Source organism: Notamacropus eugenii, chromosome 3, assembly GCF_028372415.1.
Source record: "Notamacropus eugenii isolate mMacEug1 chromosome 3, mMacEug1.pri_v2, whole genome shotgun sequence".
Lineage (NCBI taxonomy): Eukaryota > Metazoa > Chordata > Mammalia > Diprotodontia > Macropodidae > Notamacropus > Notamacropus eugenii.
Window position 1 is genome coordinate 371,368,348 of NC_092874.1, and position 19,440 is coordinate 371,387,787.

Sequence of the window (19,440 nt, forward strand, 5' to 3'; positions counted from 1 at the left end):
CCTCTGTCTCCCCACTTTTTCTTCAAATTCTATGGGGTCCTCTGTCTCATGAAGTGTTAGATCATTTTCCTTTATCTGCCTGAACTCATTTGGTAGATCGGGAGGCCATTTTTCCTTATGTTTTTCCAATTGAGTTATCTGTTTATGTTCAATGCTGTTGAGTTTTTTCTGGAAATCTTTGGTTCTTTTAGTCCTTTTCCCTCTATATTTTCCTTCTGTGATTGTGGTTTCCTTGAAATCAGGATCTCAAAGTCTCTCAGCCTTCTCCCACACTGGGCAATTCATGTTTCACCAGCCTTCCTAAGTCTTTGCCACAAGTGACTTCTGGGCTATCAGAACTGGGCCCAGGTGGATGCTGTGCTCTTTCCCTCAGTTTTGGTGGAGAGCTACACAACCTTCCACATGCAGGGCATCCTGTCTTGGGGACCTGTCCCACCTCCTCAGTGCAGAGCATGTTTTCCCTGGCAGTTCTATTCTCTTGGGACAGTTAAGTGTCACAGTGGGTAGAGTGCCGAGCCTGGAGTCAGGAAGATCTCAGTTCAGATTTGGCCTTGGATACTTACTGGCTGTGTGACCTTGAGCTAGTCATTTAATCTCTATCTACCTCAATTTCTTCATCTGTAAAATGTGGATAGTAATAATAGTACCTTACCCCATAGTGTTGTTGTGAGGATCAAATGAGATAATATAAAATACTTAGCATAGTGTCTGGAACATAATAGGTGCTATATAAATGTTAGCTGTCATCATCATCCTCATCGTTATTTTATAATTTTGTTTTAATAATGTGGTCTTTTATATCAATATGATATTGTAGAAAGGATGTACTGGGATATGGTGTCTGAGGACCTGCATTCAAATCATTGCTCTGTCTGTATGTGAGCTTAGACAGGTCACTTAATGAATAAATGAAAAATCATTTAGCATTTAATATGCTCCAGGCACTGTGCTAAGCACTGTGAATCTACTCTTATATTGTTGGCATATAGTTCATTTTCATTTGTTACTTTCATTTTTGATATTGGTAATTTGTTTTTTTTTTTTTTAGGTCAGACAAGCTAATGGTTTGTCTACTATGTTTTTTCTATATTTTTTCTATATTCTTTATTCTTTTCTTAAGCCATCTTCTAGTTTATCAGTTCATTGTTTCGTTTTCAATTTTGTTAATCGCTTTGAATTTTAGAATTCCTGTTTTGGTGTTTAGTTGGGACTTTTTGATTTGTTGCTTTTCTAGCTTTTTTTAAAAAGTTGCCTTCCCAATTCATTTATTTATTTTCCCTTCTGTTCATTAAAATGTTTAGTAAGCAAGTCAACAAACATTTATGGAGTGCTTACAACATACCAGGCCCTTTACTTTGCACTGGGAATACAAATACAAGCAGAAAGACAGACCATGTCCTCCAGGAACATGCATTCTTATGGGGAAAGCCACACATGAATGGAAGCTGAAGGGGGGCGGGGATTAGGGGATGGGGTGGAGTCTGGTGTACACCTAGGGATGGAGAGTACTTCTGTTGTGAGAAGTGAAAGGGGGGAGTGAAGTTCCAGTCTGAGAAGGCTTCTTGAGCATGGTAAAGGTTTGAAGAGTGAAGAGTAGAGCCGGAAGGGCATGAAGACATGGCTGACCTGGGTTTTTTCTTTAAGATCAAGGTTCTGTTTAGATCTTTCTGTACTGACTCTTATCCATAGAGTGAGCTTCATGTTACCTACAAATTTTTCAAGTATTGCTTCTGTACTTTAGCTTCATGGGTCCAGCAGCGCAGCAACATAGTGGAATCTGGATGCTATTTAAGGCCACATTCTTCCATGGCAATTAGTGAGCATCTCTGCTGCTTGTCCCAAACTGAGGGGAAAGTGGGCTAGCCCCTTCTGTGCCAACTTCCAACCAGTGTTTCCTGCCCTTCTGCATGGAGGGATAGCAGGGATCATCCTCTGTAGGGAATCCCAACTATTAAAGTTTTCTTGGCACAAGACTTCTGAGAGTTACCAAAAAAACTTATAGACTCCAGAGGTATCCCAACCTTTTCAGCTCAGAATGTTCCCTTGACCACTCTTTCTTCAGAGAGAGACATGCCTCAGATATGCTACAGAACTACTCTGAATTGGTAAGGCCAGACCCTAATAGCACTGTCAGAGGCAACAGAGGTTTTCTGACCTATTTATCTGTTGAAAATTCACTATTCTCTTTTGAAGTAAACAGTCTTGAGATATTAGACTAGTAGTGGCAAGGCCAGACTTGGTTTGAAAAGTCCTTCCTCAACTCCAATAGGAACACACCTTTGCTTGGCTTGCAAACCTCTTCATAACCTAGGCCCTACCCTCCTTTCCAGTGTTCTTATACCCCACCACACTGGTGACACTAACCGCCTTGCTGTTGGTTGAGCATGACACTCCATCCCATGGCTCCAAGTGTTTTCACTAGCCAGTTCTCCTTCTTCATTTCTACCTCCCAGCTTTCGTGTTTTCCTTCAAGTTTTAGATAAAGACCTGCCTTCCACAAGAAGCCTTTCCCGTAATCTTAATGACTTCCATTTGAGACTACTCCCAATTTTTTATTTTATATATATATGTATATATATATATATATACACACACATACATATATATTTGTATGTGTGTATCTATATATCTATCAATATAGATCCATATATTTATGTATATAGTTTGTAAATAGTTGTGTTCATTTTGTCTTCCCCGTTAGATTGGAACTTCTTGATTACAGGGATTTCTTGCTATTTTTGTTTTACCCTTAGTACTTAACATAGTGCCTGTCACAAAGCAGGTACATGATAAATATTAGTTGACTTGACACAACTTATATATGCCATGGAAGTTGACTTTTACAGCAAGGCCACACTCTGCTGCATCTACAGCTTTAATGATGCATCTGTTTGTAAATTATCTTTTCCCTTTTTCATTACATCTCCTGAAGAAGATGGTCCCTGGCATCCATGAACGACTGGGCTGAATTCTGGCCCCAGGGAAATTATGAGATATCTTTAGGAGAAAATTTTCTTTATTTTTCCCTAACCAATTTCAGTTTGTGACCTTGGAACTACCATTAGTCTCTTGCCATTCTTTGAACTTGGCTTTAAATCCCCTCTCACGTATACACATACCCACTCCTCTGTTAAGAATTTAAATGTCTTCCATTAAAAATTTGTTTGTTTTTTTATGTGCCAACTATTCCTTCACCCAAGTCACTGATAAAAATAGTGAGTACGACAGAATTGAAGGCATATTTCTTTGGCACTTCTGAAAAGACCTACCTCCATCTAGGTTATTAACCCATTTATGGACATTTTTTGACTATTATTCAGTGAGTTCCAAATCAGGGTAACTACTGACAGCTAACATGGCTCCATCTTGTCCAAAAGAATATCATGACTTAGTCATATGCTGATTTTTAATTACAGGTACAAGGAGGCTGTATATTATGCATTTCCCACACCACAGTTGGGGGGAGGATAAGGGAGAGAGGGGAAAAAATGTCTAATTGCAGAAAAAAAATAGAATGCTTTAAATCACTGATAATTAGAGAAATGAAATTAAAGCAGCTCTCAAGTTCCAGCTCCCACCCATCAGATTGCCATTGCCAAGAAAAGAAGGAAAATGACAAATGTTGCAGGGGCTTCAAGAATTCATTTATGGATGCTGGTGAGACTGTAAAGTGATCTAGCCATTTGGAATTATGCTCCTCCTATATTTCTAAATTATACATACCCTTTGACCCAGTTCTACCTTTATGAGGCCTTGTTCTCAAAGAAATAAAAAAGAAAAAGATACCATATGTGCAAAAATAATGTTTCTTTTGTAGTTACAAAGAACTAGAAACTAAGAGGGTGCCCATAAATTGACCAAAGTCTAATAAACAAACTGAAGTATGTGAATGCAATATTATACTTTTGTCCTGTAAAAACAGAAAGAGATGATTTCAAAGATAACTGGGGTGACTTGCACAGACTGATGCAAACTGAAGGGGGCCAAACCAGAAGAAAAATGTCTGCTATAACCTCTACATTATAAAATTGGAGAGTTTTGAAAGACAACCCTGAATGAGTATGAAGAATGCTGCCCACCCCTGGTGACGGAACTAATATACCAAAGGAGACACGTTTTCAGAAATCACCAATATGTGCTTTGCTTGACTAAGCATATTTGTTACATGGGGTTTTTTTTCCTTTTCTCAGTGAGGGGGCAGAGAAAATACATTTTTATTTAGTAAGTAAAAAAAACACTTTCAAAAGCATATTGGGTTTTTTAAGTTTAAAAAGCATCAAGTGCCTTTTATTTAGTAAGCACTTATTTATTAAATGCTTATTATTAAGTCCTAGACTATGTGCCAGCCAATGTAGTCAGAAGATCTGGATTTGAATCCCATTTCTTCCACTTGCGCGACCTCAAGCCTTCATCTCCTGGATGAAATGACAGTGACCTCCATGGTCCCTACTTCTCTAAATCTATAATTTAATAATAGAATAATAATAGAATCTCTGATTCTATTAACCAGTGACCTATATGCATTTTTTTCAAGTTTGTATATTCATGCACACGTTAGTCATTAAACATTTATTAAACACCCTCTATATGCCAGGCACTGTGCTAAAATCTGGGGATACAAAGAGTGGCAATAGAAATTTTCTGCCATTAAGGAGCTTGCAGTCTTAACCAGGGAGACAGCAAGCAGACGGTCTATACAGTATAAATAGTAAATAATTAAAAGAGGAAAGGCCCCAGAATTTAGGAGTAGAATATGTCTCAAGGGTCACCTTGACTAAATGGGCTAGCGGATGAAGTATCGTCCCCCCACCTTTTGATCCCTGTCGTTTGCCTTGTGCTGTCTTCCCCGCCCCTCCCTCCCCCCTCCCGGAAGGGATAACAGTTTCCATCAGCCGCTTTCGGGGTGGAAGGGTGAAGGGGCATTTTTAGGGCCTTGGACAGCTCTGTGCTGTGGGGTGGGGTCTGCTTTCAGCCCCAGACCGGCTCTGAAAGGGTCTGAGCAGCAGCTGTGTCATCTGCTGATCGCTGATCAGAGCTCATCACATCCTCCGATGGGAACTGGGGGTTGGCTGGCTGAGCGTGCACGTGACTGGCATGTGGTTGCATTGGCGCAGCCGGGCAGGGGGTGTCACTGGAGATGGAATGGAGGTGCAGCCAGGTTCGGAGATGGGGTAGGTGCTGGAATCTGGCAGCGATCTTTGCTGCAGAGGGGGAGGGGTGGTGACAATGACTGTAAAGGCCCCCTCTGCCCACTCCCGGGAGCCCCGGGAAGCTTGGAGGCTTTTCGGGAGCTTGGCTTACTTCGGTAGCAGTGCCCTCTGTGGCATGTCAGGCTGGAGAGGGCTGTTTTCCTTCTGCTGCAGTGGTGACCGGCGATGGCTTTCCTGCGCTTCTGATCGGGGTGTTTGACAGGAGAGGAAGGAGGGGGAGGGTAGGAATGTCAAGAGAGGCATAGGGAGAAAAAGTAGCTTTTGTTGCGAGAACTGGGTCTTGTTTTAATAAAGCCTTTTGACATGAGAACAGCGGAATAACAGTATCTAAGGAAACGGGTACAGAGTAACAAAGAATGGAGCAGATCCGTGGCGAGCAATAGAAGCTTTAGTGCGCTGGAGTCCTCCTGTTCCTCTGCCACAGTAACTGCAGGGAGCAGCCGCCGCCAAAGGGAGGGACAGGGACACAAAGCGCCTGCTTAGTCCTGGATGTGGGTCTGGCAGAACCACAATGAAGCATTTCTGGGGGGAAGGAAGAGCGTGAGGCAGGTACTGCGGAGCTTACTGTGGTCTGTCGAGTGGTAAAGATGGGGTTGCCAGTCGTCTGCATGTTATTGGGAAGCGTCTAAGCAAACTCTCTCTGAACAGGGGGTCAGAAAGATTCTGGTGTCTTTGTTGGTGACAAGGTATGGTGGCTTTTTGCGGTTGGTGTAGCGTTTTTCTCCTGTGCCGAGGAGAGAGGAATGAGAGCCTGTGGTACATTGCTGGTCTGAGAAAGCCGTGTACAAGAAGCTTTAATATTAAGTTGACTGCAAATGCTATAATAAATAAGGAATTGTTTTTTTTAATAGTGGAAAAATAGAGAGTTGTGAATGCTTAATCTGTTGGAATGTCCTGACATTTTAATTTTACATTACAAAAGAGATACTCAAAATCTGTGATTTAACCCAAATCCTATAGGAAATCTTAATACATTATGTATGAAGCAGTGAGCCCTTTCTCTTCCTTTGTTAGGTGCAGCTTTTATGCCATTAATTAGGTCACCCCAAAACTGATCATTCTAGATTATAAAATGTTTTGTGTAGGGTTTGTTAATGTTTCTTTGGTATATTTAGAAACCGTAGTTTTATTCCTATTCACTTTGGAATATAATGGCATAAAATCTAGAAGCAACTCTTAAATCATCAGATCATAGCTTTTCTTTTATGTGCAGTTAGGTGTTAAGAGAAATAATTTTAAAAACTTGATACAAGAAATGTGTTTTAAAATGTGGAGGTATTTAAAATGTGGATACATGTGAATTGAATAAAAGCTGAATTTATTGTAGTTTAATGTTTTATTCTTTATAGTTATAGTAGCCACATGCCACACCCCCAAGGAGAGATGGCGCTTGTTCTATAAAAATCACTTAGTATCAGATGCAGTATCCCTTAGATTTTTTTTTTTTGCTGCTGATTCTTAAGTCTGAGATCATTAGATTCTGAAATAATTCAGTTTTTAAAAATTAATTGCAATCTCAGAAAAAGGCATTTTTAAACTTTAGATGTCAGTAGCATTATCTTTTAAACTAGAAGGAATTTACATAATTTTAAATGAGAGACTCTAAAAACTTTTCTTCCCCAAAATGACAATTTAATTTCTCTTTTTACTGCTTTCTTTCTGTTAAATTAAACACTTACATAAAAGAAATAAGCAACATAGTAGAGATTTCATGTATAATTTTTTTCTGGGTGAAATTAAAAATACCATTGACTCTTTGCAAGAATAAATTTGAATTTTTTGTACTTGAGAAATTTGTATTTAACTGGAAATGGTGTTGAACATAAGTTAAGCTAACCGTTTTTTGTTAGGTTCTATTTTTAATGAGTCTAATTTTAAAAATCTAATATCAGAACTGCAAAATTGAGTTGTAGTTGAGACTGAAATACTATACCAAAAATAGCTGACTCATTTAAATCCCAAATCATAGTTCAGTGACAGATTATAATGAATGCTATGATGTCCTGGGGTTGAGAATATTCTTAATATTTTAGCTGCCCAAAAGTTAACTGAACTTAAGTATGACACTTTGGAATTAATGTGGTGAAAAGATGACATTTTTAAAAAGTTCTGTTTCATATGTATGTATATATGGAAATGCTTACACTTGTTTTTATCAGAAAAACAAAAAATAAAAGTTATATATTTTTAAAAAGACAGTGGTAAAGTCTTATGCTAGTTAATTTCATCAAAAAGGAAAAGCAAAAAAGGAAATGTAAAAGAATACAATGTCCTTCACACAATTGAAGCATTCATTTTTAGAGTATGTATAAAATATAATTAGGAGAACCTTTTTGAATTTAACTTCTTGGAAAGATAGTGAAACTATTTCTAGATTCTCGTTTTTTGACAGACTTACTGATGAGTAGACTAGCCCAGGGAGACAAAAATTACCTACCTACAAGTAATAAGTAGCACAGCCAGAATTCAAACCCAAGTCAGTTGACTCCAAATCCAATGTTATAATGAAAATTTGTTTATTTAATGCTTTGAAGCTTTACAAAGCTTTACTTTACCCAAAACAACCCTGAGAGATAGGTAGTAGGGTTATTAAACAGCCATTTTAAAAATGAGGAACTCGGAGATTGGCGAGGAAGCCAGTATCAGATCTAGGATTCAGACCTGAATTTTCTGATTGCAAGTGTAGCACTTTTTCTAGCACACCATGTAAGATTGTCTAGATGCAATCAGGAATAGACTTTTCTTAACTGCAAATTCAGTGGACTCTGCAGATTAAACCAGTGGCAACTTCTGTTGCCAAATTTAATTGCCTTTTCTCAAACCCTAATCCTGCAGTCTTTAACACTGTAAATCTTAAGTCTTCTTTGTGGTATGGTAAATGTTCTCAGTGTTCACAGTATTCTTCTCTTCCTCTATCACAGGCCATGCTCATTAACCATGAGTGACCTTCAAGGTTTTTATCCTGGTCCCTCTTTTCTCCTTGTATACTGTTTGACTTCACAATCTCATCAGCTCCTGTGGATTCAATTTCAGATTATTTGTCCAGCTCTAACTTATAATTTTCTTCCAGTTTCTTTATTTCCAACTACGTATTAGGTATCTTGAATTTGATGTCCTTCCTCTCCTTTGTACAGCATGTTCAGAATTGAATTAATTATCTTTTCTCCCAGACCTTCCCCTGGTCCTAACTTCCTTATTACCGTCAAGGGCACTACTACTGCCCCATCATCACCCTAGCGCACAGTCTATTCTTATCCTCAACTCTTCATTCTCTCACCGCACATATCTAATGAGTTGCCAAGCGCTATTGATTCTGCCTTTGCAACTTCTCTTATATATTCCCCATTTTCTCTGACATTGCCTCCACCCTTGTGTAGTACTTCATACAGTCAGTAGTCACACCTATACTATTGCAGTAACCTTTGGTTGGTCTCTCTGATCTTCCTAAAGCACAGATCTGACCCCTGTTATTCCATCAGCTCTACTGGTTCCCTGATGCCTCTAAGATGACATATAAAATCCTTTTGCTTTTTTCTAAACGTAATTTTATTAATTTTTTTGTTACTTTTTGAGTTCTGTCTTCTTCCCTCCCCACCCTGGGCAGAAAAGGCGACCATTTGATAGATATATGTGTCTGTGTACATATATACATATGTATGTATGTGTGTGTAAAACCGTACTATGCATACTTCCATTTGTCCATTCTTTCTCTCAAGGTGAAATAGCGTCTGCTTTCATAGGACCTTTGCTAGTCCTTTACAATTGTTCTTTGAACAATATTGCTGTCACTTTGTAAAACATTCTCTTGGTTCTGCTCATTTCACTTGTTATTGTTGCTTAGAAGTCCTTTGGCTTTTATAGCCCTTCATAACTCTTTTTGCCTTTACAGTTTTCTTATATCTTATTTCTCTCTCTTATGATCCAGTGAAACTGACCACATTGCCATTTCTAACACAAGACACTATATAAGTGCTTATTCTTTTCCTGTTCTCTTTTACATCTCAATTTTATGAAAGTAGACCACAGGTCTTTTGTTGTCAGTTTTCTGATCAGTTCCTCATACGTTTCCTTTTTTTTTCCTTCTGGATGAAATTAGCTGCTATAGGCATTACCACTGTCTTTTAAAAAAATACATTTTTATCTTAAGGATAAAAAAAACCTACCAGGTATGAATATTTCCATATATATTGCATATATTTTTTAAAGCTTATAATATTTTCAACATTAATTCCAAAACTATCATACTTACCTGTGTGTTCCTCTGAACTTATTCCCTCCTGTTTTATACTTAATGTTTTGTTGATACACCTATTCATTTTTGTTCTGCCTCACTATCATTATCTCCCTTCTTATTTCTCCCCTCCCAAAACAAACATACCAAAAATAAAAAAAGATAACCCTCCCCTCCCTTTGTGATCAGTAAGCGTTATCAAACAAAACAAATCCTCTGATGTGTCTTTTAAAAAATAATTCAATAGCCCTCTTTTTTTCTTTTGGTGATTCTGTCTACCTTTTGCTCCCCAAACTCCTCTTCAAATAAAAAAAAATATAAAAGAATTATTTAAATAAAAACAACTTCACACAGTTGCTATGTCCAAAAGTGTATATTTCATTGTGTACCTTGAGTCCATTACCCCTCTGTCAGGAAGTGAATGAGATGCTTCTGAAATATTGTTTAGTTAAATACAATTATTTAACTTTTAAGGCTTTTAGGTTTGTTTTTCTTTTGAACGCCACAGTGATTTATAAATTGTTCTCCTGCTTCTGTTCACTTTTCTTTGTATCAGTTCACACAAGTCCCTCCAGGTTTTTCTTAGCCTGTTCTCTTTTGTGATTTCATATTGTGCAGTAATTTTCATCCTTATATCATAATTTGTTTAGCCATTGCCCAACTGATGGTACTCTCCCTTTGTTTCTAGTTCTTTTTTATACTAAAAAATTCCTGCTTAAAATATTTGTACTTTGAAGTCCTTTCCCTCTTAATTCTTTAGAGGTATAGATCAAAGGGTGGTTATCAACAGTTTATTGATTGGGGGGTATTGTTTTCCAGAAAAGCTGTATTAATTCACAACTCCATAAGGATGCATTTATGTGCCACTTTTCCCATATCCCCTCCAACAGTTGTCACTTTTTTTTTTTTGTCATCTCTGCCCATTTGTATAGTATTTGTATTTGTAGGAACAACCTCAGGGTTATTACAATGAGCTTTTCCCTTATTGTTAGTGACTGCAGTTAACAAATATTTATAGAGCACCTACTTTATGCCAGACTCTCTCTGTTCAAAGTGCTGAAAATATAAAGAAAGGTCCAAAAAAACCCCTCAACCCTACCCCAAACCAAAAACATTCCCTGTTCTCAAGGAGCTTATAGTCATAGGGGATACAGTATGGAAGTGATTATGTCCAAGCAAGAAGTATGTGTGAATGTATATATACATGTTAGTATACATGTGTAAATATGTATGTGTTTGTGCATATGCACACATTTGTGTATGTGTATATTTATATATATGGTATGATAAACTGGAAATAATTAAAAAAGGGAAGGCACTAGCATTAGGGAGGATATAGAAAATCTTCTTACAGAAGGTAGAATTTAGTTACAAAGACATAAAAGAAACAAGAGAAGCTAGGAGGGTAGGGATGAGGTGAAAGAGTTCCGATCTTTGGAGAACAGCAAGTGAAACTACTAGGCATTGAGAAATTGAGTATGTAGTGCAAGTCACATAGAGGAAACCAGTGTTACCAGATGACAGAATACATGATGGATTATGAGGAGTATACTAGTATAATTTTGTTTTTGAGTTCTCATATGATAACTTGTCTTTTTTTGAGAATATCTTCTGACCATTTATCCACTAGGAAATAGGGAATGTTCTTGTATTACTTCCCTATATATCTTATACACTATTGGAAATGGGAGAGTGACTGAACCTCCCAAATGAGGAAGCAAGAGTTGCTTAGAGGTCTCACAGGTTAAGATATTTGCCCAGGGGTTTCAAGGCTTGTGTATTAGAAATAGGACTTTGAATCAAGGCCTTCCTGGCCAGGAATTCAACTCTCTAGCCACTGTTCCACATTGCTTCTAATATCTTTAAAGAAATTTGCTGCAAAGATTGTTTTCCTAAGGTTTTAACTGCAACAGTTTTGTTTGTTCAAAAGCTTTTAAACTTTATGTAACCATAATTGTTCATTTTCTCTTCTGTGGTCTTCTCAAACTCTTATTCGCTTGAGGTCTCCTCTGTCGATAATTGGAAAAGGTATCCCCTTCCTTGTTCTTTTATTTATCATGTAACCTTTAATATCTAGGCGTATATGCATTTGGAGCTTATTGTGATACTACATTGTGAGATATTGGTCTAACCCTAATTTCCTCTAGACTGCTTTTTAGTTTTTCTATCAAATAGAGAAAACTATCCCAATAGTTGGTTTCTTTCTTTTTTTTTTCTGAATACTGTGCCATCATGTTTGTTTCCGGGCCAGGTATTCGAATCAATTCCACTAAGGAACTTTTCTATTTTTTAAACTAGTATGAACCAAATTTGATGATAAGTGATCTGTAGTATAGATTGTGATCTGGCTCTACTTAAAAGCCCATCATTCCCATTTTCTGTTATTATTAATCTTGAGGTTCTTTATCTTATCTTCCTCTTCCATATGAATTTTTTTTCCAACTGTAAAGTAACCCTTTGCTGCTTTGATTGGGATGGCAACAAGTAAAATATAGGTAATTTTGTCATTTTTATTATATTGGCATGATTGAAATAAGAATAATTAATATCTCTCCAGTTATTTTGGGTAAGTTTTTATTTCTGTAAGTATCTGCTGCATTCATCATTGTTGACCACTCTCTTCCTAAATACTTTCTCTTCTGGATTTCCCTGACACTGCTTTGTTCTGCTTTGCCTAATACCTGTCTGACTGCTCCTTTGTCTTCTTTCCTGGTTCATCCCTATAACTGTTAGCAACCCCCAAGGTTATGTCCTAGGCCCTCTTAACCCTCTACTTTCTCTTTAGATAGCCTCCTCAGTCCTTAGGAATTTCATTACCCTATGCAGATGACTCCCAGATTTATGTATCCAGCCACAGTTTCTTCTCTTAGCTTTAATTACACATTGTTAGTTGCCTATTTGACATGTCAAACTGGATGTCTTGGAGACTTCCTAAATTCACCGTGTCTAAAACTAAACTCATTATCTTTCCGTCTAAACTAGGGGTTCTTGGCCTTTTTTTGTCACAGACTAATTTGGCAGTTTGTTGAAGTCTGTGGACCTCTTCTCAGAGTAATGTTTTTAAGGAAATGTTAAATTTCACATTTAGAGGTTAGTGAAAATAAATGTCATACTTTTCCATCCAAGTCCATAGATCCTCTGAAATCTAAAGGGTCTCTAAACCCCAGGTTAAGAATCTCTGACCTAAATCCTTTCTTATAAACTTGTCAGTTTCTGATAAAGTTACTACCATTCTTCCATTCTCCTAGGCTTCTAATCTTGGCATTATCTTAATTTCCTCACTATTTTTCACCCTACATATCTAATCACTTGCCATATCTTGCCATTTATACTGTCAAAATATGTCTTGCATCTCACCATTTTCTTCTTTCACATATTAGGTTAGGCCCTCATCATCTCTCCTGGATTATTGTATCAAGCTTCCTAATTGTTCTCCCTTCCTCAAGTTTCTCACTACTGTAGTCCATCATTCAGGGTGCTGGCAAAGTAATTTTCCTTAAATACAGATCTCATAATAAAACTCTCTTTAACCAACTTCAGTGGCTTCCTGTTGCTTTTAGGATAAAATATAAATTTCCTTGTTTAGTTTTTAAAGCCTATACAACCTGGCCTCAACCTATCTTTTTGGCCTTTTTGACATTATGCCCCCTGCTACAGTGTAATGTAGCCAAACTGGCCTTCTCTCTGTTCCTCCAACACTGTACTCCATCTGTTATCACTGTACCTTTGCAGTCTCCATTATGCCTAGAATGTACTTCTTCCTGACCTCTATCTACCTCATAGAATATTCCCTTTTTCTTTAAGACATAGCTTCTGCCCCTCCCAAGCATAATTTATCTATTTTCTTTTCTATTAAAGGGGCCATCCTCCTGACTAAGAGGCCTGTTCACTGAATGAGAATTACCTCACTTTAAGTGAGTACCAAATAGGCCTTGGCCTAAAAGGCCAAAGTCTCCCATTGCATTCTGGGCCATCTCTAGTCATCCTGATGAATATCAGGTCACTGGATCCAGGTGACCCAGTAGGAGAAAGTGAGGCTGGTGACCTTGCACAGCCCTCCCTCACTCAAAACAAGGTCAAGTGTAAGTCATGTCATCATTCCTCTGTTGTCCTGGTCCTCTTCGAAAATAAAAGACAAACACAACAACAAGAAGAAGACGGTTCAGGCACCATAGTCTGTATGAAGCCTTTCCTGATCCTTCCAACTGCTCATGACCTCCTTTTTTAATTTAACTACTTTGTATGTATTTATATTCACTTAATGGTTAATTCCTCCTTTGAGAAATCAAATTTTGTACTGCATTTATAATTCTAAAGCTACCTAATTTCATGACCTGAAACTCATAAGAAATTAACACATATCTATACATGTCTGTCTTTCTGTCTATCTGCTGTCTGTCCATCTAGCCTACCTGTCTACCTACCTATGTATGTACCTGATTGGCTGTCTGGGCTGTCTGGCTGTTTTGTTAAATTAGTCCAACCCCCTCATGTTACAGATGATAAACTGATGCCCTGATGGGTAAAGTTACTTGACCACATGATAGGAGGTAGTAAAGATACACCTAGAATGTGACTTTCTGACTTCAGAGATAATATTTTTATTCTTGACTTAACAGACACCACATAGAATGGCCATTTCACACACTCAGAGTAGAAAAAGAGGATTGTATATTAAACTACAGGTATCTACTGTATACAGCTTGCTTTTAAAAAAATGTTTATAAAGATCAACTTGTAGTTTTCAAAACTTTCGCTTATCTGGGCTTTTCTTCCTTCTGTTCTTTTCTCTCTTCTTAACAGAAACAAAGATATTTCAGTGATGCCCTTTTTCTTTTTCTTTTTTTTTGACCACTTTTTTATCCCTATCCCTCCTTAAGCCCCCATCTCACCATTGGGGAGAAAAATTAAAAACAATATCCATGTTTCAAATATACACAGACAAGCAAAACAAATTTACATTTTGACTGAAAATATGTTTATTATTCTGTATCTTGACTCCCTCCTCTCTTTCAAGAGGTAAGTAGCATATGTCAGCATTATTTCTGGTTGTTCATTGCATTAATCAAAGTTCTTAGGTTGTTCAAAGTTGTTTTTCCTTGTAAGGTTGTTATTGTATAATTTTTTGTTCTTGTTCTTCTGGCTAAACTCTGCATCACTTCTTACAAGTCTTCTAGGATTGTCTGTGAAATTGTCCATTTCATCATTTCTTATAGTCCATTATCTTTATGTCATAATTTGTTTTGCTTCTCCTCCTCAATTTTATCTGCTGACCTCTCTGGCATCCTTTAAGTACCACCTAACATTCCAACCCCTCTTAATTCTAGTGCCTTCCCTCTCAGTTGTTTCCAGTTTATAATATATATGTAGATATAGACATAGATTGCTTCTTATATGTTGTTGTTATTGAGTCAGTTAAATCGTGTCCAACTCTTCATGACCCCATTTTGGGATTTTCTTTTGCCATTTCCTCCTTCAGCTCATTTTGCAGATGAACTGAAGCAAACATGGTTAAGTGGCTTGCTCAAGATCACACAGCTAGTATATGAGGCTGAATTCGAACTCATGAGTCTTCTGATTCCAAATGCAGTGCTCTGTCTACTGCGCCATCTAGCTGTCCGTAACAGGCTTTCAGTTTTATTTATTGGTTCAGTTATTTAATTCATGTCTGACTCATTGTTGACCCCATTTGGGGTTTTCTTGGGCGAGATACTGAAGTGGTTTGTCCTTTCCTTCTCCAGCTCATTTTATAGGTGAGGAAAGTGAGGCAAACAGTGTTAAGTGACTTGCCCAGGGTCACAGCTAGTAAGTGTCTGAGGCTGGATTTGAACTCAGGTCTTCCTGACCCTAGGCCTGGTGCTTTATCCACTGTGCTACCTAGCTATCCATAGTTGTTCTGTATAAATTTGTTTGTGTCTTGTTCCCCAACTCCCATTAGATTATAAGCTCCTTGGGAGCAAAGACTGTATTTTATTTCTTTTTTGTATCCCCATTGGTAAGCACAGCCCCTGGCATACACAGTAAGCACTTAATAAATGTTTAATGATTGAAAATAGTATAGCTACTACTTTCTTACTACTTCTAAAGAGATAACTAGTCTGGGTATCCTTAAGTGGAGTTTCTCTACCCTCCATTTAGAGGAGCCCAGGGATAAAGGGTACTGATAACATGAATACTTTAAATTAAATCAAGCCTGATTGAATCATTTCAGAATAGAAAATAAAGGTATCATCTTAGTCTTCAGTGGAGCATTGAAATACATTGAATTCTCTTATTTGGCATGTTTAAAATGACATGTTTAGGCAGATCCATATAAAATCCATAGAATGTGGATTATATCTTCAAAAAAATTATAATCAATACATTTAACCCTAATTGAACATAATTTAATCTGTGAGAAATCTCTTATTATATAATCCTGTAGGGTATCTTTTTTGGACAAAATTATTTTCACACATTGAAATCTGGAAGTTATCTGGAGAGATTCCCACTCAAAGCAATTCCAACTGCTTTAAGCCAAACTTAAGCCGTTTAGTGGCTTAACAATAACCTAAATTTAATATGTCTAAATCTAAAACTCATCATTTCATAGTTTCCCCCCCACACACGTATACCCACGTTGGTTTTATTAATGAAACATTTTTTTTTATGTGAAGACCTCTTAGTACTTCTTAAGTACCAACTCATTCTCAGCACTCTCATAAGGTTAAGTAGATATTAATTCCCTTTGTACTAGTAGAGATAAGGATAAAGACTGAACCTGGACCTGTGGTATTGAGGACACCTAAGTGAGGTCTTAGAGCAGATCTGCCCAACCTGGGCCTCATCTGCCATCCCCCTTCCTTCCCCCCCACCTGCAGCTTGTACCCTCAGGCTACTTGTGGCATACCAAAGGATTTCAGGTAGCCCACAAAAAATGTAGAAGAAAATATCCTTTGTATGTAGAGGAAATCCTTTGGAGTGCTGCAAGCTGCCACAGGTTGTACAAGCCTGTCTTACAGAGTTTCCAGAGCACTGAGAGATTAAGTGACTTGCTCAGTCACACAGCCATAATGCTTCAAAGGTGTGAGACTTGAACCTATATCTTCCTGCCTTCAAGGTTAGTTTTCTGTATTGGTATACCACCCTTGCCTCTATTTGTACCAATAAAAGAATTAATATGGATACAGTTTTTATATGGCCAGAATGAGCTGGAGATTTAGCTAGATTATAATAAACATCTTTGATTCCATGCTTTTGTTATGTGATTTTTCTATCTTTTGATATCAAAGACATCTTTTAGTACTTAGAGTTGCAGTGTATAAACTATAAAAGGTTAAAGGAACCTTAAACTGCCTTCTTTTTCTCCTACCGCCCTTACTCATCGCTAGAAGGGACTATCAGTGATTTTTTTTACATCTCTGCTTCTTAGATGACTCCCCTACTATGACACTATCTTGTGGTCCTCAAGCATCTCCGTTTTAGGACTCCACAAGGCCACATGCATCATGAAATGATAATAGAATCTTTTTCTTCTGTTTCAGTGAAATCCCAATTTGTATTCATGTTTGCATTCTTTGTATTTAAAAAAATAGCCCACCATAATGCTGTCGTCATGGTCTGGTGTATGAACTTCTTTTTGATCTTAAATATTTCAATAACTAATTTGGGTGAGGGGCCTTGTAATTGGATTCTTTTATTAATAGTATTACAGTAAGTTTCTAGAATATTTTCTGAGACATCTGTGTGAGTACATGATTTTAAAAATCATAATTCATATTCTATTTTTGGGAGAATAAAATTTTTTCCATAGTTGAACAACAGAACAAATTTTTAGTTTGCTGTCATTCAGATTGGTAAAACTCATCTGTATATATATATATAGTCAAGGCTATATAAAATGTGTCAAGGTTACCTAGAAGAAATCCTAGTTTGTAGAGATGATTCTCTTCAAACGGAGAGTAGGTATGTATGTACATACACTTTAGAAACTGTTATTTTTAAATAGCCTTGAAAGCCTTGAGGACTGTGATTGTGCAATGATCAAGCACAGTTACAAAGAATTGATGATTAAAGCATGCTACCACTTCCCAACAGACATGACTGAATGAGGGTACAAAAGAAGACATTTTTTGGATATGGCTGGTGAAGGACTTTGCTTTGCTTGACTATGCATATTTTTTATGTTTTTTTCTTTCCTCACTGGTTAGAGAGAGTAAGAGAGAAAGAAAATTCATTTTTGATAATTGAAAAAAGATTAAAACTAAATTCTCTTTGCCTCAGAATAAGACATCAATTTTTTTGTACAGTTTTCCTAGAAATTTAATCAAAAGATTATGATTGCTGCCTTAATTCAAAGAATCTGAGGCATGTACAGTTTAGTTTAAAACCTGTAATGTATTATTTGGAAATAAATGACAGGGAAGAAGTTGATTTTCCCCTTCCTTATAAATAAGAAGCTTTTGGTAGAAAAATTCAAAATTATTTTTGATTTCTTAGGTCCAAGGGTAGCCAAGGATGGCTGCAGCTTCATACGATCAGTTGTTAAAACAAGTTGAGGCACTGAAGATGGAGAACTCAAATCTTCGACAAGAGCTAGAAGATAATTCCAATCATCTAACAAAACTGGAAACTGAGGCATCTAATATGAAGGTATTAAGAATGTTCTTTCATTCTAGTTGGAGTTTTTGTATTCATTTTTTTCCCCCCATATAAATGGAGGTTGAGAGTATACAAAATTTTAGTAGACCAGGAGGGTGAGTACAACTTGTTCCTTAAAAGAGAGCATTGAAATACATTTTAAAAATGAAAGATTGTTTTGGAACTGTTGCTAAGGATGTTAGTACAGATTTTCTTGTCCCTAACTTGCCCTTGATCTGACCCCTACCTTACCCGAATGGCTTTCTGGTACAAGACATCTTTGGTCCACGTACCCTGTTCCAACATAGTAGAGGCTATGGGAAGAAAATATTTGTCATTTAGCTTTCTGACTTCTGTGTCAGGAAATGTTTGAAGTTGTTCAGATTTTTATTTTATGGAGAGAGATCCTAGTAACAGTTGGTGAATATGTTTAATGGTGAAGTTGAATTAGCAGAAATTCCAGCAGACCTAGAACATTGAGAATACTTCAGGCACCCTGTAACTAAGTGAATTTCTCATTACATATTGATCTTGCTAAAAAACAATTATGAAAACATGCTGACAATTTTTTCAGTATAAGATAAAAAGGCTGAGGTGTCTGAGGTTGAGGTTCCAAGAAACAAAAACTTAGGTGACAAAAGAGGAATAAATTCTAGTATAATTTCCCACCCATTGCTAAAGAACTTGATGATAACTCTCTAAAAGCAATACCTGGCAAATCTGTTAATTCCAAAATCTGAACTCTAAGACTCTTTCTTAATGATATAAAATGAAAACATGCATGCTGTGTTCTCAGTTTTGAACAAAAGAGCCATTTCTTTTTTACTCCTGTAATTCTCAATTTAGATTGAGAGAAAAAAATCTTATGTTAGAGGATAGTTTTCTTTGTTTTGGAAAGTGATAAATTTGGGAGAACTTGAGGTTTTTAAGTTCCAAAAAAGACAGAACTTTTGGAGATGGATTCTCTAATATAGCCAATAAATGGATGCAGATAGGATTACAGGTATTGAATATATCATTGTTGACTCTTCACTTTAAGCTGGCACTGGAAGTTACCAAATAGGTTATATAAAAAATTAATACCTTAATAAATAAGAAAAATAAAACAGCTTTCAGTGAACAAATTAATATTTCTGGAAGCTGGAAAAATAAAATGATCATATATTCCCACTAAGTCTTCTTAAGAATTTAGAAATAAAAAGTACATTAATTAACTTCCTTAGGTATAAGATATAATGTTTAAAGAAATGAGATTGATTTTTCCCTAGGACCTTTGGAAATCATTCTTTCTAAAGTTTCCAAGTTGTAGAACTTCTTTAGGGATGAATTACATATGGAACCCTCCTCTCCCATTAGTGACAGATGATGAGTCATTCATGG

The 19,440-nt window shown here is 36.9% G+C and overlaps 1 protein-coding gene across 6 annotated transcripts in view; it reads left to right on the forward strand.

Annotated features, from left to right (window-relative positions):
* APC (APC regulator of WNT signaling pathway) overlaps positions 1-19,440 on the forward strand; it is a 153,167-nt gene that overhangs the window by 20,952 nt on the left and 112,775 nt on the right. For 5 of the 6 annotated variants that reach the window (XM_072597429.1, XM_072597421.1, XM_072597424.1 and 2 more), the window contains exon 2: positions 17,920-18,072. In XM_072597429.1, coding sequence (XP_072453530.1) covers positions 17,938-18,072 — 135 coding nt within the window. In that variant the 5' untranslated portion in view covers positions 17,920-17,937. Of the gene's footprint in view, positions 1-4,219; positions 5,172-17,919; positions 18,073-19,440 lie in introns of those variants that run through there. The other variant, XM_072597423.1, reaches the window with a different exon arrangement.